A 26,294-nucleotide genomic window follows, 5' to 3' on the forward strand; every position below is an offset into this window, starting at 1 on the left:
CAGTGAGCTGAAATCATGCCACTGCATTCCAGCCTGGGCAGCAGAGCGAGACTCCATCTCAAAAAAAAAAAAAAAAAAAAATCAATAACACATAGGACCTGCTCACAAGCTAATGAGGGTGAGATAGACTGTACTTTTAAAAAAGGAGACAGTGTTTACAGTGATTGTCAGGGTTGAATGTTTGTAATGCCAGGAACTGGCGCTTAGGCAGAGAAGTTGGCCAGAGCTTGACTAGTGGCACAGCTAGGCTGTGACTGGGACCCAAGAGCCTCAGGCTGCAGCCATGCTGTGGAGGGCTGTCATGAAGACCGCCATCTGCTCTGAACTCTTATGTCTCAGGACAGCCTCCATGGGAGCCATGTATCCCAACACACAGATGTGAAGAACTCTGGCACAAAAGAAGAGTCCCTCGTTTCTAACTTAGGTTTCAGGTGAATCTTTTAAACTGGGTCTTAGTCATAAAGTTATCATTATTGCAGTCTTTCTTCCTTTTCACATTCCTTTAACCAACATGCCTTCGCACTGTCAATAGCTGCTCTCTCCACACATTCTGTATCCTCATCCGCATTTCCCTCCTAGCTACGATCGCCTTGCGGCATTTGGTCTCCTAAGGAGGAAGCTGAAGGCCAGTTTTGAAGTGAGTGACATTTCCAAGTTACAGAGGTAAGTTCTATTTCCTACATAAAGACTTCATAGACTTTATTTGTTTTATGGTTCACTCAGGATGTCCACATATAATTCCAGGGGTGCTTGAAATCCATGTTACTTACTATCATTGTGTTTTTGAAATACGCGTGTTAGTGGATAATTGTCTTTAAATATTCTTTATAATTATCTTTAAATATTCTTATAGTTGAATATATACATATATATTTTGTCTCTCTATACTTAAATTCACTGATGAGAGATTCATAAACACAAGAAAGTCAACATACTTTTCGTATTTTTAAGTTTAGTTTTAGTTCAGTGTGAATTTGGTCAATTATTATTGATAGAGTTGATATCTACAGTGACAATACTGCCTAAAGGGCTTCTCCTGGTTTATGTTTACTGTCATAGCCTAATTATTAATAGCTCCCTCTTTCTCTCTCTGGAGTGTCTCATTTTAGATAATAAATTTAAAATGTACACTATTTTTATAGCCACTTTTATATGAAATGGCTATATTTAGACTCAGATATGGGTGAAGTGAGTTTAAGCTGATATGGACAGGAGCCTTCCCTGTCTTATTTATCAGTGTCACCCTACATTTAATACAATGCTCAGAGTAAATATTTGCTGAATGAATAATTCTCTTCTCATTATATTCATGTAATAGGAAGCTCTACTTTATTATTTCATCAATCATATTACTTCATAGACTAGTTGATGGATCAGATAATTAGTAATAAGACATTAATTGCTAATGCAACAGATGCTGGATACAGATAAGGTCACTGACCATTCAGTGATCAGGGCTCAGAGGACAGCAGCCTCAACCGTGGTATCTGCGGCATTGATATCGCTGGGGCTGGAGCAAACCATGGGAGAAGCAGCTCTGGAAGGTGTCCAGGGAGAGGCAACATCTGAAGTTCTACAGGGGCAGTAGCAAGTGGGATATCTGGCCAGAATCTTGAAGATTTCAGAGTATTGTCCAGGTGGAAGGATGTGAGCACCCTGCAGAGCTCATGGGGCAAAGCTCTGAACAGGCTCTATCCTGGTGGGGAGAAAGAGGGCAGGTGAGAAACTAAGAACAGAGCCCAATCCTCAGATGAAATCAAAGCGCAGAATGGCAGGGGATGGGGCGGGCAACATCCCCATGTGGCATAGACCCTGGTGCCCACCCTCTGAGATCCCATCAGAAATCTATGAGACTCCAGTTAGGTTAGAGTCCCAGCACAGCAGCTTGATATGAACGTCATTCTACAGATCTGTGGGGGTTCAGTGATCTCTCCCCAGCCAGTGTTGGTGGCTGGGAACAGGTAGGTGGAGGCTGCAGGTAGGGAACAAGCAGCAGCATCCACAGGGGCAGTGGAAGGCACAGGCAGGGGCTCCAAAACATCACCAACATCTCCTAGCCTTGTTCTGGTAGCAGGAGAGGGAGAGAGGGATAAACATAATGCCACTTGTATGTTTCAAGAATTGTGTGTATTTATATTGCTTAATCTTTACAATAGCAGTGAGATTGGCATTCTTAGCCATAGTTCACAATGAAAGTTCCTCAGAGCCAGCATGGCACAGCCTCTTGGTACAGAGGCTGGTCCATTACAAGTTTTCTTTGACTCTGGAGTCCATGCTTGTGGGGTGCTGCTCGCTGGACCATGGGCCAGTTCCCTGCCTTCAAAGCCCTCCCAATTCAGCTTCCAGCAAGTGTAAAAACGTATCAATGAAGCCCAGCAGAGACTTTTGTGTATAAGGGGTTAGGGGTGGCAATCAGTCTTTTCCTATATGTCTATTTTCATGAGCAATTTTCTTTATATCTCTCCTTTCGTTTATAGCCACCCAGAAAACTTGCTTCCCAGTATTTTTATTATGGGTTCTCTGATTCTTTATGGATTTTTGGTTGCTAAAAGCAGACAAGTAGATCATCATGAAAAAAAGAAATCTGGTTACATCTTTCTGCAAGAAGCCCCCTTGCCAGGCCACCAGCTGTATGCGGTCATCATTGACACCGGCTTCCGAGCTCCGGCCAGGTTGACCTCAAAGGTAGCTCGAGCATCTGGGGGTACTCTTTGATGGTGTCTAAGCAATGTCAGCATCAGAAGTGAGGATCTGGTGATTTGGCTTCCCTGTCTGTTACCTGTCACAGCAGGCCCATCTCATTGCTGAGGCAAGGCTTGCCTGCCCTTTCCAGGGCCCTCCCTCAGCCTGCACGTCTGTCAGGGTGAAGAACAGACCCCTTCACCTTCTGCAGCTGTTCCAGTCCCTTCTCCTTCTGTCTCCACTGTGGAAAGCAGCCCGGGGAGATCTGTTCTGTCTCTGAGTGGATCTTTGAGACTCTGAGAATGAGACGTACTATTCTGAGCTTGGGGCAGAAAACGACAGTCCCAGAGAAGCTGGTGGAGGATGAAGGTGGGGTGGGAAGCAGGATGCGGTGGAGGAGGAGGAAATAGTCCAGCACTGGGCCCAGTGGAGCAGCGGTGCCGCGGTGAGCTGTGGAGGTGAGGTCTGCAGGGGCGGAAATGGAGCCTGGGCAGAGCCATGTGCAATTCGAAGTGCGTGCGACACAAATCCCTCAAAGAGAGGGAGGCTCCCTCTACCCTTGGAACTCACGTTCCCATTTCCCAAGGGAACCGTGGTTACTTTATGGAATCCATAGGATTGGGGTGTGGATGAGAAAGAGTTAGATGGGAGGATGAATGAGATGGGGTGCCACAGTGTAGTAGGATAGATGGGGACACATTTTTAAAGCTTATGTGGTCCTTACCATAAACCCTTCATCTACCAACTGTATATTTAAATTGTCTATCAGATAAACATACATGTATATATTCATGAGCAATGCATACACATAGGAATGTTCTTAACCTAACAAAGGAAGATTTAGTGGTGAAGCTTTAGATGGTTTCTAAGGGATGTCTGCTGTCAGCACTGCAATTTATCATTGTGCTAGAAATCCTGGTAAAAACAATAAAGCAAGAAATAAAACAGGAATATAAGATTCCAAAAGGGAGAAAGAGATGGTTCTTTTTTTTTTTTTTTTTTTTTGAGACAGAGTCTCGCTCTGTCACCCAGGCTGGAGTGCAGTGGCCGGATCTCAGCTCACTGCAAGCTCCGCCTCCCAGGTTTACGCCATTCTTCTGCCTCAGCCTCCCGAGTAGCTGGGACTACAGGCGCCCGCCACCTCGCCCGGGTAGTTTTTTATATTTTTTAGTAGAGACGGGGTTTCACCGTGTTAGCCAGGATGGTCTCAATCTCCTGACCTCGTGATCCACCCGTCTCAGCCTCCCAAAGTGCTGGGATTACAGGCTTGAGCCACCATTCCCAGCCAAGAGATGGTTCTTCGCACAGGATGAGGTTGTCTACACAGCAAATGAAGAAGCATGTTCACGCTAATGATTAGCACTAATAGCATTTAAGAAACTTGCTGAATTTTTGATTGAGAAAAAATCATCAAAATAATCTCTATAAAACAGCAATGACTATTTATAGCATGGAGTTGAAAACAAGAACCTCTTTGTCACAGTAAAAAATGGTGGGGTGCCTAGAAGTGAATTCATCAAACCCCACATACAAGACCATCATGAAAGAACTATCCCCAATATGCATAAGAGATCTAAAGAGCTATGTTTATGGATGAGAAAGCCAATTTTCCTTTGTCATTTCTCCCAAATTAATCTATAACATTAATAATAATAGTGTGAATGAAATTCTATTAATATACTCACTTTACAGATGAAAACCTAAGGCATAATCAGGTTAAATCCAATTAAATCTATTCATAATTCTAGGAAGGTGTTTTGTGGAACTTGGAAAACTGATCCTAAAATTCAGGTGGAAAAGAATACAAGAGAATTGCAATACCAGTCATGCCGACTCTCAAGAGAAGAACAGAGCAGGGACTCCCTACCCAATATTCAGGCTTATTTTGAAACTGTAGTACCTGAGATCATGTCGTGACCTCAGGAGAGGTACTGAGGAGGGATTTCTGGGGGAGACTAGAGGTCTTACAAACCACAGGAAAGGGGGCACTGTTTAAAAAATATTTTGGAACAATAGCTGTCCTTGTAGAAAAAAGGTACTATTGAATCTTTACATCATACACACAAAAAATAAACTCCAGAACATTAGAGAGAGAAAGGTGAAAACACAAAGTTTAGAAACTAGTCAAAGAAAATATACACTTTGGAATAAGGAAGGATTTCAGAAACAGAAATTTCTTTCTTAAATGAAAGTTTGATAAGTGACATTACATCAGAATTGTTCATTTCTGTGTGACAGAAGACAGCAGTGAGGAATGACAAGCCCAGCCAGATTGATGTGTGCCTCCCCAGGGTATGCCTGCAGGTGCATGGGTACCCTACTCCGGGTCTAGGCTGCTCTGGCATCTCCCTGCCAAGCCACAGGGAGGAAAATGGCGTACCCACTGTGGTGCTCTCCTGCTCTCATGAGAAAACAAACGCCCTCCCGAAACCTAGTTGGGATCTGGCTTTTCTAGATCAAGAAGGTGAGGAAATGGCCAATTCTACCAGGCTCCACTTCAAGGCCCTCCTCTGCTCTCTCCAAGGAAGTCTGGGACTGGGCGTGCCCTCTCATTCCCTGGCTCCAGGCTGTGGCACTCCACCATGCAGGTGGTTTTGTGGAAGGGTAAAACGCTGGGAGAAAGTGCGAGGAAGCCCTGCCCAGCATTGCATGGCGTCTGCTGTGAAACAGCCTGAGTTCCCACCCCTGTTCTTTGTTTTGAGGTGTACATTGTTTTATGTGGTGACAACGGACTGTCAGAAACCAAGGAGCTCTCCTGTCCAGAGAAGCCCCTGTTTGAAAGGAATTCCAGACACACCTTTATCCTGAGGTATTCCAAAATATTTCACTGCTAGATTTGGGAAAGAGAGGCCAATCAGAATTAGTGCAGCCTTATCACAAATACAAAACAGACTACATAACATTGGTCTCTAATAGTGAGCATCAATTTATATACAAACAATTTTATGATGTATTTTTACAGTTTGTTATTCTGAGTAGATTAAACAATAGGTTTATGCGAGGCAAGGAAGGAAGGAGGGTGGGGGAAGAAGACTTACTGATTTTACATATTAGTAAAGTTCATAATCGTGTTTTCTATGACACTAAACCTTCTGACCTTAATCAGGTTTGTCCCCAGTTTGGAAGAGCGAGGACACGTGGTGTCACAAAGATGGTGGGGTTGGAGAAAGAGGGAGTTTAACAAGATAGGATGCAAGTACCTGGCGTTTTAGAAAATATGAAAGGACTGAACTAAATTATTTTTTCTCCTGGTAAATTTCATGCATGATATTTATTGGTTTGGAGTATTATGTCTTCATTAAGAGAGAAAAGGTTAACTTTAATCCACACCAGAGACAAACAGATGAACGAGATTTGTGTGACTTTGGTTTGGGAAAGCTGGTGGATATTGAAGGCCTGAGTGCAGGGTCACTGTGCGTGGTGGGATCTCCCATCCTCTGGTCGGGTTCCAGGGGGCTTCACATGTCACTCTGCATGTCAGTCACCTTTGACATGTCCCATCCCCCCTCTGTGGGCCATCAGTGCCTTGAGGGTGAGCACTGGGGCTGATGGGATGCCAGGACCACACTGTCACCCTCCCAGCTGATGAGACGCTGCTGTGTGTGCCTCCAGCACTCCTGCCCAGCTGGGCCTGCTGAGGAAGATCTGCCTCTGGCACGACAGCCGTGGGCCTTCCCCAGGCTGGTTCATCAGCCACGTGATAGTGAAGGAGCTGCGCACAGGACAGGGCTGGTTCTTCCCTGCCCAGTGCTGGCTGTCTGCCGGCAGGCATGATGGTCGCGTGGAGCGGGAGCTCACCTGTCTGCAAGGGGGACTCGGCTTCCGGAAGGTAGGCCCCCTCCAGGTGGCCTCTCATGGCGCACCTGGCCGACTGGCAGAGCGTGGCACCTGGCTCTGCTTCGCTTGCCACAGTTGTGTCTTTCAACTCCTCTAAAGTGTATTCCTCTTTTCTTAGTTAATTACCAATATATCAAAATATTAAATGATACATTCATTAAGTGGCCATCCAAGCATGGATTAATTACCCTTCCCAATTATTAATTATTGCAGTAATGCTTCTCTGTAATTGTAATAAGAATGTAAATTTCTGGAATTTATGGTTCTGGTGGTCTGTGATGTCCAGAGGCCCATAATTAAAGACTATTCAGTGCCCTGTGTGTGTCCCAAACAACCTAGATAACTATCAATAGAGTAATTACAGATATGGTACAGATGTGATCATGGCCAGGATGGCAGGAGATGGCCAAAGTGACAAAATAACAGATAACCTCACAAACTAACCATAGAAGTTGTGGTTTTTGCATGTCCTTTCCATCTTTCCCTATATACAAACAAATTTCATACAATTGTGATAATCTTTTTTTTTTTTTTTTTTTTTGAAACGGAGTCTCGCTCTGTTGCCAGGCTGGGGTGCATGATCTTGACTCACTGCAACCTCTGCCTCCCAGGTTCAAGTGATTCTTCTGCCTCCGCCTCCCAAGTAGCTGGGACTACAGGCACATGCCACCACGCCCGGCTAATTTTTGTATTTTTAGTAGAGATGGGGTTTCACCATGTTGGCCAGGATGGTCTTGATCTCTTGACCTTATGATCCTCCCGCCTTGGCCTCCCAAAGGCTGCGATTACAGGCGTGAGCCAACGTGCCCGGCTGCATTTTGCACTTTCTTATTCAACATTTTAGAGTAGATCTCTTCATGAATTTTTAAAACATCATTTCAGGGCTGTATAATGGCCCACTGTGCATGACCATTTGCTGAAGACCTGTTGGGCATGTATAGCTTTCTTTCATTTATTATGGTAATGGACAACATTGTGGGAACTTTCATGTGTGACTCTCTGTTCCTGATGAGCACTTCCTGAAACTGGGTCTCAAACAGTGGTAAGAGCCAGTGAACTCAGACAGTCCCCAGTGTCGCCGGACCTTGCCAGGCCACTAGGCTTTCTTTCCAACCTGCCCTGTTGCCACCTGCCTTGATGAGAGGCCCGGGCTCAAGACCTTGGCATTTTCAGGCCTGAGATATTGCTAAGCTAGTAAGAAACATGATCATAAAGGATTTGAAACAAGTTTTCAATCAGTCACAGCATGTGGAAATTCTTCAACATCTAAAACTGGGGCTTCCCCTTAGATGATTGTTTCCTTGTGAGAATGACTGTTTAGCTCGGGAACTGTAGTTAACAATGGGAGACATACATCACTTATCCTTAAGCTATTGTGCTTGACAGCTTTTTGTGAGAAACGTAGGCTTATTAACTTAGTCACATATAAGCACTTGTGTGTGCTGCGAATCGAGCATTGCTTGTTGGCTAATCCAGTTACATAAAGAAGATACATTCTTGATTTTTCTGGTATTTGTATCTGTGCTCTGCTCATATTCCATAAGAGCAGTTGCAGTTCTGTGTATAATTTTGTTTTTTCTAGAACAATGTTGAGCCCCAAGCATTATTGAAATTGAATTGGAACTTAAAATTCAGTGCGATTCCTAAGCAACTCATCTCCTGCTGTGTGCCAGACATTGTGGGCTACTGAGGACAGAGGTGGAGGCGACTCAGCCCCACTCTCAGTGCACTCAAAGTCCAGTTGAAATTAAGCATATTGCCCCGGAAAGTTCTGAGGGTGGCGGGGTTTTAAGAAGTCTCTTAGGAACATGCAGGAGAACCAAGGAGAGACTGATCAGAAGCTCTGGAGAGAAGGTCTCCGGAGGCTGGGCGTGAAGGCATTTGAGAGCCAGGCAAGTGAAGCCGGGAGAAGCATGTGCCAAAGCTCAGGAGGTGCCAGGGGAAGGCCAGGTGGGCCAGAGTCCAGCATGATGGGAGTGTGGCTGGAGCAAGGGGGCTGCCAAGGAGGCAGAAGGAGGAGCAGCTTCCAGAGGCCTAGAGTGAGGTGCTGTTCACCTGCACCCACGGCCCACCTAGTACCCAGCTAACCAGCCAGGATAGCAGAGCCAGCGAGTGTGGGGAGTGCAGTGCCATCTACCTGCACCACGGCCCACCTGATACACAGCTAAGCAGCTGGGATGGAAGAGCCAGAAAGCTCGCCGTCTCTGCTCAGAAGATCGCGGTTTAACAGTCAGGACTTTGCTTTATTGACAGAAATGCCCATGTCAGGGAACACTTCTCCTGCTTTCCGTTTCAGCTTTTCTATTGCAAGTTCACAGAGTACCTGGAGGATTTCCACATCTGGCTGTCGGTGTACAGCAGGCCCTCCTCCAGCCGCTACCTGCACACACCACGCCTCACCGTGTCATTCACCCTGCTGTGCGTCTACGCGTGTCTCACTGCCCTGGTCGCTGCTGGAGGGCAAGAGCAGGTGAGGGCCGTCGCTTTTCCTTACAGCAGCTTCCAGATCCCAGACTACACTGTGGCCCCTTTTTGCCTAAGAAATCAACAAAGCTCACAGTCCTCTGAGAAAAGTGTAAACCAGGGAAAGCAAGCCTGGCTGCCTGGGGACCGGAGAAGGAGCAGGAGGGCTCTGCCCGGTGTGGCACTGGGTGGGCCTGCACAGCCCTGACTCTGCTGGCTCGGTGGACAGCTGCTCTGTGGGAGCTCGTGCCCAGGCCCAGCAGTAGAACTTTTCCAGAGAGCCTGGCAGTCAGTTGTCTTTGAGAATCATCTTGAATTTTTTTTTTTTAAGTTGGCAATTCATTTAGATTTTGAACAAGTCCTCTGGACAAAAGAACACAGAGCCATTCTGATGGGCACATTTTCCCTCAAGATGCCAGTTTGCACTGGCAACTCTGGTCAGATTGTTCCTCATGAGATGTAGTAAATTACTTCGAAATCAGTGTCGGCAGTTAAAATGGAGACCGTCCCTTTCCTGAGGAAAAACAACACAGCAGGACGTGGGCTGAGGGAAAACTGACTTGTTTACTATGACAACATCATGGCCATTCATGCACCTGGCCCACCGGGTTCACTGCTGGGTCGTGGTGCGCCTGGAGAATGTGGTGACAAGGTCCGTTTCCGAGGAGGGGGCCAGCGACCCATCCATGTGACAGCCAGGCATAGTGGCTCCTTTATGACACCAGGTATCAGAGAGATCCAATAACAATTATGGATTGGTGAGATTGAAAAAATAACAATGCATAGAATTTGTAAAAAGAGGATAAACAAGTATCATCAAGTAGCAGGAAGGGAACAGCTCTGTCCGGCCGGAAATAGACCAGGGCCCGTGGTGAGGAAACCTACGGTCAGTCTCTTCTTTGAGGCTGACATGTTGTCTGACGTTGGGCCACTGACCACTTCTCTCTGTTCATTGGTACCTTGTGGGTGTTGATGCCTTGCCGGATTGTAGCCATGATTCAATCCATGGAGCACGTGCCTGGTAGAGAGTGGGTGCGTGGCAAGCATTTGTTCAATCCAAAAGGATTTGTATAAGAAGAAACAAAATGATTGCGTGTGTTTTTTTTTTCACTCCTGGGGTATAAGAAGCCTTTGCTGGATTCCTTCTGCTTGTATCCATCATATCAGTTCTATATATAGATCTATTTTTTTCTTAGAACGATATTGAACATGATGCAGTATTTAAATTGAATTGTGGCCAGGGTGGTAGCTCATGCCTGTAATCCCAGCACTTTGCGGGGCCGAGGCAGACAGATCACCTGAGGTCCGGAATTTGAGAGCAGCCTGGCCAACATGGTGAAACCCTGTTTCTACTAAAAATACAAAAATTAGCTGGGCGTGCCTGTAATCCCAGCTACTCGGAAGGCTGAGGCAGGAGAATCACTTAAACCTGGGAGGCAGAGGTGGCAGTGAGCCGAGATCTTGCCACTGCACTCCAGGCTGGGTGACAGAGCAAGACTCCATCTCAATCAATCAATCAATCAATTGAATTGTAACATAAAATTCATGGTTCATGAAGAGAGCACTTTTATTAAGTGTAATGTATGTATTCACATTACATATATTTGTAATTACACCATGACTGTTTTAAGTTGGACTCCTATCAGGTTGATGTAACGGCTGCTGTTGGTTTGTTGCAACCCCAGTTGGATGTCAGCCCCACCCTTGGATCCTTCAGGGTGGGTCTCCTGTGTACCCTCCTGGCTTCTCCAGGGGCCCAGCTCTTGTCCCTGCTCTTCAGGCTCAGCAAGGTACCTGCGACTTGTCCTCATGGCCCTGTTCTCCTGAGCAGCCCCTTCATTGCTGGGGAACACACTTGGTGAACCACCTCTTTCCTTCTGCAGGAAGCCCCGGGGCCTGCCCGAGCAGAGCCACACTGCCCGCCTAGAGGAGAAGCACAGGCCGAGGCACCCCGGGGTAAATGTGTATTAAAACTCTCAGAAACTCTCCGTGGGGCTGAGCCTTTTGCACCAATGTACTAAGTAGAAATTGTATCTTCTGCTTTCAGTTTGCATTATGTTTGTTATGAGTAATGTTGGGCATCATTTCATGTGTTTAAAAGTCATTTTATTTTCTGTGGTCTGTCCACTTTCTTTTCCCACATTTATATGAACCTTATAAAATCCTTTCTTTTCTGAGTGATATATAAATACTTTTCACCAGCTAAGTAAAGTAGGTCTTTGTCAGATGGATAGTGAATCCATTTTCTAGTTGCTAGTGCCATTTGTTTTATTAATTAAACATTTTTCTCAAGCTGCCATGTTTCCTTAAGGCAGCCTCGAGTGGGTGTGAGGGTTGCCCAAGCCAATACCAGGACTGAAGCATCAACAAAAGTCCTCGTTCTAGTCTTGTTCTCTCAGAAGTACTCATTCTGGCTGAGTCAGGAAGGAAGAGTATTTGCTGAAGAAAGAAGTATCCCTGCTAATCATTAAACATATCCCTGTCTAAATGTATGATCCCAAAACATCATACATTGGACTTTTATTTTTTTGAATCAGGTACTAATTCCTGCCGAAGGATACCAGACACACAGGAGCCATGCAAGGTAAATCAACCATTACGCGCAGCAGCTAATCCTCTAGCATGAAATGCGAGCAATTAGATTTCTCTGGCATCCTCCTTTGGCTATGGTCTGGCCATGGATGGGTCAGGCCCAAGGTGAAATGGACACAAGAAAAGATCGATGCAAGACCTGCTGTGCTGGCTGGGGGCCGTCCTCCCTAGAGGGAGGTCTGTTTCCCAGGACACATGCCACAGCAGCCCGGCTGTCCAGGTGGGTCAGAGAGAAGGGGTCTCAGCAGAGGCCTGAAACAGGAAGGAAGCGCAGCCCAGCAGAATTCGGAAAGCCCCGTGTGTCTACTCAGTAAATACCGGCAGGACCGTGGGAGAGACACTGTGGAGCAGCAAGGCTCGGGGTGATCGCTCTGTGAGCTTCTCCACCTCCTTGTGAGGAGGGGGCTCAGAGAAGCTGCCCCAGTGCTGGGAGCTCCATTCCAGGTCTCAAAGAAGCCTGTGACATGGGGCAGTTGAAGGGCAGCTTCTAATGGCACCGCTGCGGTACCCCATTGCTATAGTGCTTTTCGGATCTGTGTGGTGTGACTGCCCCTTTGCTTATGTGGGATTCTGCTCTGTGGGACACATGAGGGCACACACGATGCCGGGTTTGCCAGGTTCTAACTCCCTGGCGGCAGCTCCGCCGCTCCTGTTCCTGAGGGTGGTACTCTCGAGCCGCTGCTTGAAACACGGTGTGCCCCCTATGCCCCAAATACCATGCCAGAGCTCTGCGCCCTCCCCACTTGGAGGCTTTGTTCAACTAGTTGCTCTTGGCTGAATTCCCCTCTGTGGCAGGGTCGTGCCTCCCAGAGAACCAGGTGCAATCACCCTGACCGCATGGAGCTGCTATTAGGCCACCAACATTTCCCCAGGCGCGGCCACCGTCCTCCGAGGGGTATGAAGGAGCCGGCTCTCAGGCCGCCTGTGCTTCCTCCCTCAGAATTCTTTAGAGGCCTGAGCACCACACCCTGCCCATGTCAGGCCCGTCCTCTGAGAAGGCGGCAAGCCACACCACTGTTGAGCGTCATGTGTGAAGCCCTGTCTGTGGAGACATTAACCTTGGCATGACCTTGTCATTCTAGCATCCTGCATCAGCCATTGTCTCTGGGAGTGGCAGGGCCCAAAGGAAGGCGGCAAGTGATGATGGCACAGCCTGTCCAGCCCCTAAGCTGGAGGCCCACGGGGCTGACCACAGCGGGACTGCTTTGATGGGGAAGAGCCACTGCTGCCCTCCCTGTACTCAAGGTAACTGGCTCGCAACCACAGCCCCCTTCCTGCCAGTCCAGCAGACCTGCCGCCATTGGGAGAGGTGGGGCAAGCAGAGCCACAGTTGGGCCAAATGTCACTGAATACTCTAGTCTCATCTGAAAACCAGGCATGGGCCCACCCAAAACTGAGGCGTCCAACTTTCCTCCAAAGTCTTGGTGCTTTCTGGCAGGTACTTAACATGGTCAGATCTTTTTAAAAGTCAGTAATATGCTCATAACCTTTTTAAAGTATTCTGGAATGTGAAGCTTTGCATTTTTTAATGCCAATGACAGTGAATGATAGTCCCAGCTTCCAATTATGCTGGAATCTCAGCAGTGAACTGGTAGAGGCAGGGATTACCCTAGAACAACCAGGGCCGTGCCCAGGGAGATTGAATCCTGCTGCAATCCTAGGAGGGCAGCCAAATCATGGCAAAGGGGAGACTGTGGTGGGCCTGGCCTGGCAGGGGTGTGTGACTTTGGGATCCTGGAGCCATGTGGTACGTGAGCAGATGGTTTAATCGAGGCTCCAGCTCAGCCCAGGTCCTTGTGTACTGGATTCAGGTGCTTGTTCACAGTGACTGGCAAGGTCTGTGCATGCAGCTATGTCTGGTTGGACCCATGCTGCACAGCACCTAACACAGTGGGGCACAAAAGATCCTTTCTGTGAGTGAACAGGCTTCAGGCGGGTAAGCCTTCAGTGTAGGCACAAGTATCAGCAGTAGATCAGAAGGGAAACTCATCCCAAGGACCAGCGACCCTCCCAGACAAGCTGGACACATGGCCTGGGCTGGAAGGGAGCACTCAGGAGTACAAGGCTCACACTGGCAGACCAGCCACCGATGAGGTTTTGGAGGAGGTGTGGCTCAGGACGACACCACTGTCCCAGTCACAGCTCACCTTCCTTGTTTTATGTTCAGCCAGTGTCCCTCGGTTTGCCTAATACCAGCTTCCCAGCAAGAGCTCCTTAGTTGTTGAAAGGTATTGTGCTCGATTGCCCTAGGTTGACGTGGCATCCTGCCTCTAAGAGCAGTCGCTAGAAAATGGGCTGAGATGGCTGCACCTGGAGGTATGAAGAGCTATATAGGGCAACCCTCTGGTCCTGTACCTGGCCCTGGGGAAATCACACAGCAGAGAGGGAAGGATGAAAACCACAGGGGACCAGTCACAGCCCTGTCCCTCGTGGTGTGTGGGACCTGATCCAAATCAGGGCAGACCCTCAGATCCCAGGTCAGCCTGCTTAGTTGTTTGGGGTCTGAAATGGAAACTGATCCCTCTGCCTCTGATGTTGGGGATCCATAGGTCTGTTCAGAAAAAGAGGCCCCCAAAAGCCTTCTGAGGGCACAGCGAGGCAGGAGTTGCTGCTCCCCACCCCCACTGCCACCCCAGACCCTCAGGTGAGCACCAATGTCCCAGCTCAGCAGTCGGGCAGGAGTTCCCTTGTTCTCAGCCTGTGCATTCTATTCAGGACCTCAAGGGATTGGAGGAGGCCTGTGGCTAGGAAGGCCCTCTGCTTCACTCAGTCTGCTGATTCAGATGTTAAGGTCACCTGGAAACACCCCCAACCCCGAACACACTCAAAAATCACATTTAACCAAATGCCTGGGCACCCTGCAACCCAATATAGTTGATGCCTAAGATTCACCACCACACTCCGTGTGATAGAGATGCCAAGGTCTCTTAAGCTGCCTCGTCTCTGTCCTACTCTTCCGCAGCACCCAACAGTGGTTTGGAGGGACTAATGCCCTGGTGGTCGAGGGCCCCTCAGCCTTGGTGGAGCTCTGCAGTGTGGGCCATTTGTGGGACCACTTCTCTGGCCTGCAGTTTGGGGACAGGATTTCTAGGCTACAGGTAAGCTGTAGAGGTTTTCAAACATCCTCAGGTCCTCAGATGGAAAGTCTCGCATTTGTAAATAAATCCCCGCATTTCTGGGAACTCATCGGATTCAGGCTCCAGATGTCGCTATTGCTATTTTCTCCCTCATTTCTCCCTCCCACCTCCTGGGGTAGATAAAATCATATGCAGATCCCAATGGGTGGCTTGGCCTGGTCAGCCCTGCCACGGCAGAAGGCCTGGATGGAGTCCAGATATTAAACAAGAAGCTGCAGGACGCCCGCCTAAGGAAGGAAGGAACCAGCTGCCGAGCTCCTGAGAGGAGCCAGTTCCCAGCCAGGAGCTCTGGCTAGAATATGCTGCTCATGGTCTCCCATCATTTGAAAAAGCATATGCCTTTGGGACAGGGATTATGATGCATGTGTCACAGATTCTGATCCTGTCACCCCGGCACATGCTGCCTCTCTGGCTCCCGTCCAGCTTGGACTCGCCATCGGAGACCGCAGGGTCATTCAGTGTGGCTCCATGGCCCACGTCTTCATAAACCACAAAGAGTAGCCACAAAGCCAAGGCCCTTACTTCCCGTCTCTTCCATCTCAACTGTAGATGTTGAATCACTCTGTGAGAATGGGCAGGTACTTAGACCTCTCTTGTGCCTCCGTTTGCTCATCTGTAAAATAGGAACATCAGAGAGCTTAATTCTTAGGGCCTGGGGAGGAGCAGCTGAAATATGAAAGCTGTCCTGTTAGCATCATGCCTGCCCCAGCGGAGTGCCCGCCGGCATCCAGCTTTGTTGTTGTTGCTGCTGTTATTATTATTATAGCCCAACCTGTTTTCTTCCCCCTTCCCCTCTCTGTGCTCTGTTCCATCTGCCTGTTGGGTTTTCCTTTCTCTTTCCCACTCGGCAGCTTCAGGGAGGTCAATGTCCTCTTAGCAGACAGGGGTTCCCCACCGATGAGCAGAAAGACACTGCCCACGTCCAGCACCACTCCCACAGCTGGCTTCCTGCCATGGCGAGGCCATGGGCCCTCATCAGGCAGTGTCCCTGTGCTTAGGCAGCAATGACTGCTGGGTGGCCTGCTGCCCTAGAGGGTGCTGACCACCACACTTTCCCTGGGGGCAGGTTTGGCCAGGAGCAGTGTGTACGGTGGCTGCATCTGCTGTCCCTCTCCGTGGTCTGCTGTGTTTTCATCACCCAGCCGCTTATGGTAAGAAACATCCTCCATGGTAGAAGTGCCTTCCATCAGGACGGGACCTAGACGGGAAGGGGAAATAGAGGCTTCATTTTGGTGGTGTATGACTTTTCTTTATACCCTGATTTCAATTGTGGTGAGAGAGAACCAGGAGCCAGGCTCTGTGCTAAGCTGCACATGGGCCTGTTCTTTAATCCTCATAAACATCTTCGAGAAGTGAACCACTTTAACCCACATTTTTCATTTGAGGAAATTGAGCCTCAGAGAATTTAGGTCTCTTGGGCGAGGTTACACCTGGTGAGTAGCTGGGCTGGGAATCCAAGGCAGTGACTACTGGTGTCTTTAAAACTGGGAGATGGAGTCCTGTTCATGATTAGGGGACAGGAGGACAGCTCTGTGTGGAACGAACACGGGCACAGGGTGGCTCTCTGCTCTGTCATGTTTTTCCTTCCAGGTATGCCTCATGGCCTTGGGTTTTGCTTGGAAAAGAAGAGCTGACAACCACTTTTTTACTGAGTCTTTACGTGAGGCTACCAGGGATCTGGACTCTGAATTGGCAGAACGTTCCTGGACTCGCCTCCGCTTCTCTTCAAGCTGCAGTATTCCTGACTGTGCAGGCGAGGTTGAAAAAGTAAAAAAATGACCTATGCAGTGCAAATTGAGCTTTAAAAAACTGCTTTATGTTCTATCACTCATATCTGAATGTAGGCTTTGAATTCAAATTGGGTTGCATCTTTGGAGACCCATGGGATGTCTTAATTTCTTATGTTTCTTTGCACACACATATATGATAGATGAACACATAGGACTTATTTTTTTTTTCACTCCCATCCTAAAGAAGTTAGAGCATCAAGACAATTAGCATATTTTAAAATACTGAAGCAAATGAGAACTCTAATTCTTGGCCATGATTTTGGAGAACTTTTAGGCCATTTGCCCTTCAGTGGACCCGCAGAAAAGGTACTCCTCCCCATCATTCCTCCCTCCCTGACTTCATCCCTTCGTCCCTTCCTCCCTCCCTTTCTTCCTTCTTTTATTCAGTTTTGCCTATTGTATGTGTAGCATTCTGTTGGGCAGTGTGAATGATGTGAAGGAAGAGAAAGGTCTATTGGCCACTGCAAAGAAATTCACAGGCTCATTGATTAAGTGCACATGAAATGCATGTGCGATTCTGTACTCTTGTAATAACCACAAGTCACTTATGACCAAGGACCCAATCCCAGTTCATTTAGAGTCAGACCCTGGTCTGGGCCTCTGCTCATCTCCGCCCTCCTCCTCGCAAAGGATCCTGATAAACTTCATGTCTGAGGACCTGTCTGAGGCCTCTCAGCCCTGCCTGAAACCAGGGCTGCTGCTGCTGAAGATAGGTGGTGCACACAGGTTATGTAGTCATTGTGCTATTTTGCATCTACATTGTATTTACATTTGTCATATCATTTGTTCCTTATAACACCTTATGAATTAGGCAGCATCACTGCACCCCATTTAAAGATGATGTGAAACAATTAGGCCCAAGGTATACTGCAATAAAGGGGAGTCTGGGGCCCAAACCTGGCCCACCTTGCCCTTTCCTCCTGCACCCCTGCCCTGCAGCACCTTAGCTCTTGAGAAGCAGCATTGCCCTGGTTCCCTCATACCTGTTGGATCTCAGCTTTCCTTTGTGCTTCGAAGGCTGTCCTTCCTCTTCTCCCCTCGGGCAGCTATGCCCTGCTGTGCTGCAAGTTTGTTCATTTTCTTTCTATCGTCCCAGCCTTGGGGGTGAGGCTCCTTCAGATGAATTCAGCCTAATCCTGAGGGCCAGGCTGTGTCATCTCCAAACCTACGCATGGCTCATTAGCACCTTAGAATCGGGATGCCCCCCACACCCAAGCCTCCCCACGGATCTCTCGGCCACACATGTTCCCTTCTCAGAACGGCACAACAGCCGAAGGGAGTCACTTAACTCCCAACACCCTGCATGTGCAGCTTTATATTGTTTGCATCCCTGCTGTCGAGTTCCTAGAAGCCCAAGTCTCTAGGAGGAAGGACTGTCTCTGATTCCTCAGATGTCCCCAGTGCCTGATCCAGTGAATGTGTGTTGATGAATGAATACCTACAATGAGTTCATTTATCTGGCTACTGTTATGCCCTGTCCGTGAACAGAGTATAAAAGTAAAAATGATTTTGGAAGAAAGAAAAGAAAGGTCATTTCTTGCTAAGACTATACTTTAAAATGATTTTTTCATACCTTGAAAGTCTCTGAGAGAAAATACTGTGCCCGTGCCCAAGATAATTGCTGCTGTAATTTGGCGGTAGTAGACACACCCCTCGTGTACAGCAGCTCTTTGTAATAGCCCAACTGCAATCCCTGCCAAAAAAGCTTGCCTGGGACATGAGCAGATTTTTAAAAATGGGTCTACCCCCCGTCTCTGATCCCTTCCCCAACAACCTGGTCTATGTTATTCATACAAAGTGCCTCTTTGTTCCCAAATGCCAGGCTGAATGTACAGCACAGCAATGACGCATTCCTTGGCTTGGCAGGAGCACCAGGGGCCTCTCTCCTTCCACCCGACAGCCCACGGCTCACCGGGCTCTTGTCCCTGACAGGTCTTGGCTGCCCGACAACAAGCTCGCCACCTGCGCTGGGCACATCCACCCTCCAAGGCCCATCTGAGGGTCACCAGAGAGAGGATGAGGAGAGAGAGTCGCACACAGGCTGCCCTGAGGTGGGTGGCGGCCTCTGTTGGGAGGGCTTGCTCCACTCCAGCTCCCTTCTCGGAGGGGGTGCCCCACTGCTGCTGGTCCTCCTGGGAGATTGTTCTCCTCGAGGAGTCGGGAGTGGAGGTGGGGACCACCTTGCTGTCCCCAGAGCTATCCTTATCTATGTAACAGCCTGTGCTGCCCAGCAGATGGGAGGAATTCAGGGAAACAGAATTGAAGTCAGAAAACTCAGTTCCACAATTTGCCCATGATGAGAAATTGATTAAGAAAGCTTCCTCCTCTGGGCCTCAGCTTCATGCATCCAGCATGGATTCACACACACAGTTGGATTTCATCCCACCCATACGTGTGCTTAGCACATGGTCTAGGGCTTCTGCTTCTCCAGCTGGGACACACAGGGATGTGGAAGCTTGTAAGATAAATGCAACACCTCTTCTTAGGGCATGGATTTAGCCCAGTGACAGGTATTTTAAAATATTTAATATTCAGATATGCACAGCTGGTGTTCATAACATATTTTAAATTTTTTTAGATAAAATACAAACCTTAATAAATATCATGCTGTGGCAAAGCTCTCCAACTTCTACCTCCAACACATTTCTCTCAGTGGTACCATCCCCCTCCAATCATGGTGGTGCTGGATGGCAGCCACTGCAAGGAGCCTTCTCTAAATGCTAGCCAAAATCCCTCTTCAAATTCGAAACACAAATTTGGTCTCCTGCAAATCTTTCTGGTGTAGTTTGTCAAGGATTTGGGAATTTCTGATAGTTTTTAAAAAATGGCATGTGATAGAAGCACCTCCAACCATCTTCCTTAAAAAGCAATCCCTTCATACCATGTGGCACACCATTAGCTTCCCCTTAAATATTTTCACATCCCTTTCCAAGGAAAAGAGCTGTGGTTGTGTTAGGATGTCACATTTAAAGGAGAATGGGAGAGGAATTCCGGGAAGATGGAGCGGTGGCCAAGTTTTTTACTCTTACCAAATCTCCTCATAAAAATAGAGCAATTAGGATAGCAAAAACAAAACCCATAGAAAACATGCACAACAAAATTACATGAGTTGGCCGCCGCCACCACACACACCCCCAAAGGCACTCAGGTGGGAACCAACCAGAGAGTGCACCCACCCTGTAGCTCAGCAGCTACAGAACATGGTGGAGGGAAGGATAGGGTACATGATGTATCTGAGAATAGGAGAACCCCAAGCTCCTGTAGGTGTTGTTCACTGGGAGGGTGGTGGGCACATCTGGGAGGAATTTGCACAGTCACGTTTACAGGTGAGTGCAAGGTCTGGAGGTCTGGAACTGCTGGGCCAGCTCAGCCCTCAGAACTAACCAAACCCAGCTCTGCCAGGACATAGCCCTCTGGGGTGGGGTGGCTTGGAGCACTGCTGGGGGAAGCATCCAAACCAAGCAGAACAGGCCCAGAGAAAGCATCTAGGAAACAGGCAAAACTAGTAAAGTATTAGGTTACAAAATTAAAAGACAAAAACCAATATCATATTTATATACAAGCAAAAGTCAGAGATTTAATACAAGACCATATTCAACAAAGCAAATAATAAAATAAATACAACAAAATACACTTAGGCATAATCTTAAGTTTCTCTAAGATTTCACTGAGGAAAACTTCCCTATGACTCAAAATCCAGACACAAAAGGGGAAAATAAAAATAAATTGGATGATTACATAAAACTTGAAGAGAAAAAAATAACTCCTACATTAAAAGAAAGTAAATTTGTAAAATAAAATGACAGCAACAAACTAAGAAAAAATATTTGTAACAAAGTTTTAATATTCTCTCTTTGTTTTTTTTTTTTTTTTTTTTTTTAGACAGAGTTTTGCTCTTGTTGCCCAGGCTGGAGTGCAGTGGCTCAATCTCGGCTCACTGCAACCTCTGCCTCCCAGGTTCAAGTGATTCTCCTGCCTCAGCCTCCCAAGTAGCTGGGTTTACAGGCATGTGCCACCACGCCTGGCTAATTTCTTGTATTTTTAGTAGAGACAGAGTTTCTCCATGTAGGTCAGGCTGGTCTTGAACTCCTGAACTCAAGTGATCCACCCGCCTCAGCCTCCCAAAGTGCTGGGATTATAGGCATGAGCCACCACTCCCAGCCTAAGGGATCAGCAACTCTTTAAAACCTAAAACTGGACTGGAAAAGTGAACAGAGAGTTCACAGAAAAAAAGAAATTCAAATGGCTCTTTCACTTACAGTAAGAGAATTGCAAATTAAACTGTGAAAATAAAAAAAATGTGGCCGCATACTCTGTCAGTGAGGCCATGGCAAATAGAGACTTTCACACAGTGCTGGTGTGAATGCAAAATGGTACGGCCACTATGGGGGAAATTCGAAGTCTCTACACAACGATAGATTCATTTACCGTTTATCCAGCATCTCCAGTTCTTAGAATCGCTCTTAAAGACACATTAAGGAAAACATGAGCAGACCCATGCACAAAGCCATTTGTGTGGGAACTTTTGTAATGAGAATAGCCTGGAAAGAACGCACATGTCTTGCTGGAGGGACAGGAACACAGTGGAGTAGTGTCCAGCTATGTAGAAGCATGAGGACTATCCCTCCAGACTCCCAGGGAGAGGCCTGTAGGAGTCACTGCAGGAATGAAGCTGGGTGGAGGAAAGCAGGCGTGCTGTGCTGCCCACTGCTTAATGAAAGGGGACATGAATATGCGTGCCTGTGGATCTGCTCACCCTAAATAAAACAAGGGAAAGTCAATCCAGGCACCTTTAGGAAATATTAGTCGTTACTTATGGGGAGAGAAGGAATACGATTTTTAAAAATCTGTGTTAAGGTTAAAAATTCGAATTTATAAGCCTAGTCTCTAAGTACAGAAAAGAACGAAGGGAAAACACCCTAAAGCTGTTTTCACCAATCGTATTGTTAGTGGAGCGTTAGTATCTTTATTCTCATTGTTGATTTATTGTGGGGTAAAGGAAATGAAGAATTCTGTTATTTTCTAATTCTGTCATTCCTGGTGTCCTTTAAAAGTGGAATTCTTGATGTGAGAGAAAGAAGGTACGGATCTGAGTTCAAGGAAGTCAAAACTCTGTAGTCCTGAATTTGAATTGCAAGTATAGGTATGGAATCATGTGGGTTTTTTTTTTTAAGGAAAATATATATATATATTTTCTAGATCTTTCCAGCAAGAAAAGACCTAGAAACAGCCCAGAAGCAACACACACTTTTAACACCTAGATTTGGTCTGCCAAAAAGAAATAGGAGTCACTGGGATTCCTGATTTGAAGACGGTGATGGAAAATGTTTAAGATGAGCCTGGAATCTTTCTTAGGCAAGGGAGCAATTAATAACTGCTGGAGTCATTGTCAGAGGACCAAGAAGCCAGTTTAAAGAGGTTCAGATTGGTCAAACATGGGGTAATTAGATATCAAGATTAGAAACTACTGAATTGAAGTTCATGAAATCTATCTAAAGCCATGAGCTGGTAACAACACCCGCAATGTAATTGATCAGTGTTGGTGGACACCCAGAAACCAACTTGATAAAAGCCAGTGAAAGTCTGCCTTTCCTATACAAACTGTACCCCTGGGAAACCACATCACAGGAGGGGGGATATTTCTCTTTAGAGAGGAATTCCAGCTAATGAATGAGGACTAGGCAATAGAATTAGAGCCTGACCATTTTTGCAGTTTTAATGAAGTAATGAATCTAGGCATTGCTCATTAACAGTGGTCAACATAAAAGAGAGGAGGGAGAGAGAAACATCAGACATTCTGTGTCTGCTGGTGGGAAAACACCATCATCTATGAGGCAACCTACCCAAAACAGTCCAATCTTAATCTGATGAAATGATTTTGCCAACTTGTAGTTTACCGTAAGAGTATGTTGACACCTCCATCGAAAAGCAGGACTCTGAGAACATGCTCAACAAATGGATTGCAAAGAAGCAAAAATAAATAGAGATGATACCCATAGACTGGAAGAGACATGAGGAGAAAAGCAATTAATGCAATTTGTCATAGTAACAGACTAAGAAAAGCCATATGATCATCTCAATAGAGGCAGAAAAAGCATTTGATAAAATTCAACATTAATTCATCCAAAAAAAAAAGAACCTCTCAGCAAACTAGGAGTAGACGTAGGAATAGAAAAGAGTTTCCCTGAACTAATAAAGGGTATTTATGAAAACTCGACACCTAACATCAATCAATAGAGAGACATTGAATGTTTTTTAAGATAACGAACAAGGCAAAAATGTCCTCTCTGATCACACATATTGAACATCATTGGAAGTCCTAACCAATGCAATAGGCAAGAGAAAGAAATTAAAAACGTATTGATTTGAAAGGAAGAAATAAAACCATCTATTGGCAAATGACATAAATCGTCTATGCAAATAACTTACAAAAACAAGCTTTCTGGAACTAATAAGTGAATTTAGCAAGTTTGCAAGACAAGTCAGTATACAAAAGTAAATTATATTCCTATGTACCAGCAATGAACAATTGAAATTTAAAAAGGAATGCCATTTACAACAGCACCAAATAAATTAAGTACATGGACGTAAGTCTAAGAAAACGTGTGCAGGATCTGTATGTTGAAAATCACAAAACTCTGATGAAGGAAGTCAAGAAGATCTGAATAAATGAAGAGATAGACTGTGTGCGTTGATTGGAGGACTCAGTAATGTTCAGGTGTTGATTCTTTCTGCAGTTTCAATGCAATACCACAAGATTTTTTTTTTTTTTTTTTTTTGATACAGAGTCTCACTCTGTCGCCCAGGCTGGAGTGCAGTGGCGCGATCTCAGCTCACTACAACCTCCATCTCCCAGGTTTACGCCATTCTCCTGCCTCAGCCTCCTGAGTAGCTGGGACTACAGGTACCCGCCACCATGCCCGGCTCTTTTTATATATATATATAAAAGTATATATATATACTTTTAGTAGAGACGGGGTTTCACCGTGTTAGCCAGGATGGTCTCGATCTCCTGACCTCGTGATCTGCCTGCCTTGGCCTCCCAAAGTTCGAGCCACTATGCCCAGCAAAATACCACAAGCTTTTTTACAGATATTGACAAACTGATTCTAAAATTTATATGGAAAGCAAAGGAACTAGAATAGCCTAAACAATTCTGAAAATGATGAGCGAAGTCAGAGGACAGACACTATCTGGCTTTAAAACATACTATACAGCTGCAGAAACCAAGGCAACATGATGTTTGGGGACAGATAGACATGCAAATCAATGGAACAGAATAGAGAACCCAGGAATAGACTTACCCAAATATGCTCAACTGATTTTTTGGCAGAGGCGCAAAGATGATCCAATGAAAAAAGAATAGTCTTTTAAAAATGGTGCTGGGGGCCAGGCATGGTGGCTCATGCCTGTGATCTCAGCACTTTGGGAGGCCAAGGCAGGTGGATCACCTGATGTCAGGAGTTCAAGACCAGCCTGGTCAACATGGTCAAACCCCATCTCTATTAAAAATACAAAAAATTAGCTGGACGTGGTGGTGGGTGCCTGTAATCCCAGCTACTCAGGAGGCTGAGGCAGGAGAATCACTTGAACCAGGGAAGGGTAGGTTGCAATGAGTTGAGATTGTGCTACTGCACTCCAGTCTAGGCGACAGAGCTAGACTCTGTCTCGGAAAAAAAAAAAAAAAAAAAAAAATGGTGCTGGGAAAACTGGATATTGATATGCAAAATAAATAAACAAATAAACCCCAACACACACCTCACACTTTATACAAAAATTTCCTCCCAGGGATTTTTTTTTTTTTTTTTTTTTTTTTTTTTTTTTGAGACGGAGTCTCGCTCTGTCACCCAGGCTGGAGTGCAGTGGCCGGATCTCAGCTCACTGCAAGCTCCGCCTCCCGGGTTCACGCCATTCTCCTGCCTCAGCCTCCCGAGTAGCTGGGACTACAGGCGCCTGCCACCTTGCCCGGCTAAGTTTTTGTATTTTTAGTAGAGACGGGGTTTCACTGTGTTAGCCAGGATGGTCTCGATCTCCTGACCTCGTGATCCGCCCGTCTCGGCCTCCCAAAGTGCTGGGATTACAGGCTTGAGCCACCGCGCCCGGCCCCTCCCAGGGATTTAAAAGCCGAGTTTCATTTAAAATCTTTTGGCCCGGCATAGTGGCTCACGCCTGTAATCCCAGCACTTTGGGAGGCCTAGGCGGGCAGATCACTTGAGGTCGGGAGTTCGAGACCAGTCTGACCAATATGGAGAAACCCCGTCTCTACTAAAAATAACAAAAGTTAGCCAGGCGTGGTGGCACACACCTGTAGTTCCAGCTACTCGGGAGACTGAGGCAGAGGAATCGCTTGAACCCAGGAGGCGGAGGTTGCAGTGAGCCGAGATTGCACCACCGCGCACCCGCCTGGGTGACAGAGTGAGACTCCATCTCAAAAGAAAAATTGCAGATTGAAACATTCAAATACCTACATACAGGGTCTGTATGGATGCTAACTTAAAAACTCTTCTTACAGAGACATTTCCATGGACATCCTCATGCTTCTTCTGCTTTTGGGTATAATGTATGGGAGGTTTTCTCAAGATGAATACTCCCTCAATCAAGCTATCCGGAAAGAATTTACAAGGTAGGAGGTTTGGGTAACTCCTCTAGATCTGGGGCCATTGCACTAGTCCATAGCCTGTGTGCACCTTCCCCATATTTCACAACCCACGTATGAAATATAAGGAAGGTTGTCACAATTTCCCTGGTATTAATAAAACCCCCTCCATTCGCAGACTTTGGATACATTCTTAGCATTTTCTTTGGGGTAAATAGTGAAACGAGGATATTTCAAGGAATTTTAAGTTCTGCACCAAAACAGGGTCTTGCAGTTTCTTTTTTGCTGGAGACATCAGTTTTCTGCCAAAGCCTATGGTTGCAGTTCATAATAACTGACATTCAAGTTCAAACAGTTTCTTTTTTTTTTCTTGTTTTTTTTTTTTTTTTTTTTTTGAGACAGAGTTTTGCTCTTGTCACCCAGGCTGGAGTGTAATGGCGCGCTCTCAGCTCACTGCAATCTCCCAAGTTCAAGCAATTCTCCTGCCTCAGCCTCCCAAATAACTGGGATTACAGGCATGTGCCACCACGCTCGCCTAATTTTTTTGTATTTTTAGTAGAGATGGGGTTCACCGTGTTGGTCAGGCTGATCTTGAACTCCTGACCTCAAGTGATCCACCCGCCTTGGCTTCCCAAAGTGCTGGGATTACAGGTGTGTGCCACTGTGCCCGGCCTTCAAACAATTTCTAACACCTCTCAAGTTCTTGATCATTTCTCCAGTTACTCATTTGCTACTTCCTCCTTCTTTCTATAAGTAGTAGATGCTGACCATAGGTAAATCTAGCAGAACTGAAAAGTGAAAAGCAGAAAAATTTCCGTGATGCCACCAGGCAGAGGCAAGCATGATAGCATTTTGTTGTGTCCTATTTCTTTTCCATGTCTCAGTGCTTCTAAAATTGGGATGCATATTGTCACCAACAGGTGCATTTAATGTAGTCTTCCTTTTTTGTTGAGAGTTGTTCTTGAATCCATGGTTAGGCTTTATTTTTACCTGCCACAAATAGTCAGTCTGATAGTCCTTTCAAGGCAGTGTGGCTTTGAATTCTAAAGTGCATGATATGAAATAATATTGGTTCTTTGCTATGATTGCAATGCTGGTAAATACAATAATTCAGTGTGTTCCAGGAGTTACCTTATTTTACTCTGGTGAATATTTAAAGACGCATTTATGCAACAGCTCTATGAGTGTGTTGCCTTT

At 46.4% G+C, this 26,294-nt stretch overlaps 1 protein-coding gene across 1 annotated transcript in view; it reads left to right on the forward strand.

Moving 5' to 3' along the window:
• PKD1L1 (polycystin 1 like 1, transient receptor potential channel interacting) overlaps positions 1–26,294 on the forward strand; it is a 185,781-nt gene that overhangs the window by 110,154 nt on the left and 49,333 nt on the right. Inside the window, exons 33-46 of the mRNA XM_065541975.2 lie at positions 580–663; positions 2,478–2,685; positions 5,385–5,491; positions 6,295–6,511; positions 8,816–8,995; positions 10,668–10,772; positions 10,866–10,938; positions 11,520–11,566; positions 12,657–12,819; positions 14,537–14,672; positions 15,778–15,862; positions 16,302–16,478; positions 18,434–18,552; positions 25,014–25,124. Coding sequence (XP_065398047.1) covers positions 580–663; positions 2,478–2,685; positions 5,385–5,491; positions 6,295–6,511; positions 8,816–8,995; positions 10,668–10,772; positions 10,866–10,938; positions 11,520–11,566; positions 12,657–12,819; positions 14,537–14,672; positions 15,778–15,862; positions 16,302–16,478; positions 18,434–18,552; positions 25,014–25,124 — 1,812 coding nt within the window. The remainder of the gene's footprint in view (positions 1–579; positions 664–2,477; positions 2,686–5,384; positions 5,492–6,294; positions 6,512–8,815; positions 8,996–10,667; positions 10,773–10,865; positions 10,939–11,519; positions 11,567–12,656; positions 12,820–14,536; positions 14,673–15,777; positions 15,863–16,301; positions 16,479–18,433; positions 18,553–25,013; positions 25,125–26,294) is intronic.

The sequence above is a fragment of the Macaca fascicularis genome, chromosome 3, assembly GCF_037993035.2.
Source record: "Macaca fascicularis isolate 582-1 chromosome 3, T2T-MFA8v1.1".
In the NCBI taxonomy this organism is placed as follows: Eukaryota; Metazoa; Chordata; class Mammalia; order Primates; family Cercopithecidae; genus Macaca; species Macaca fascicularis.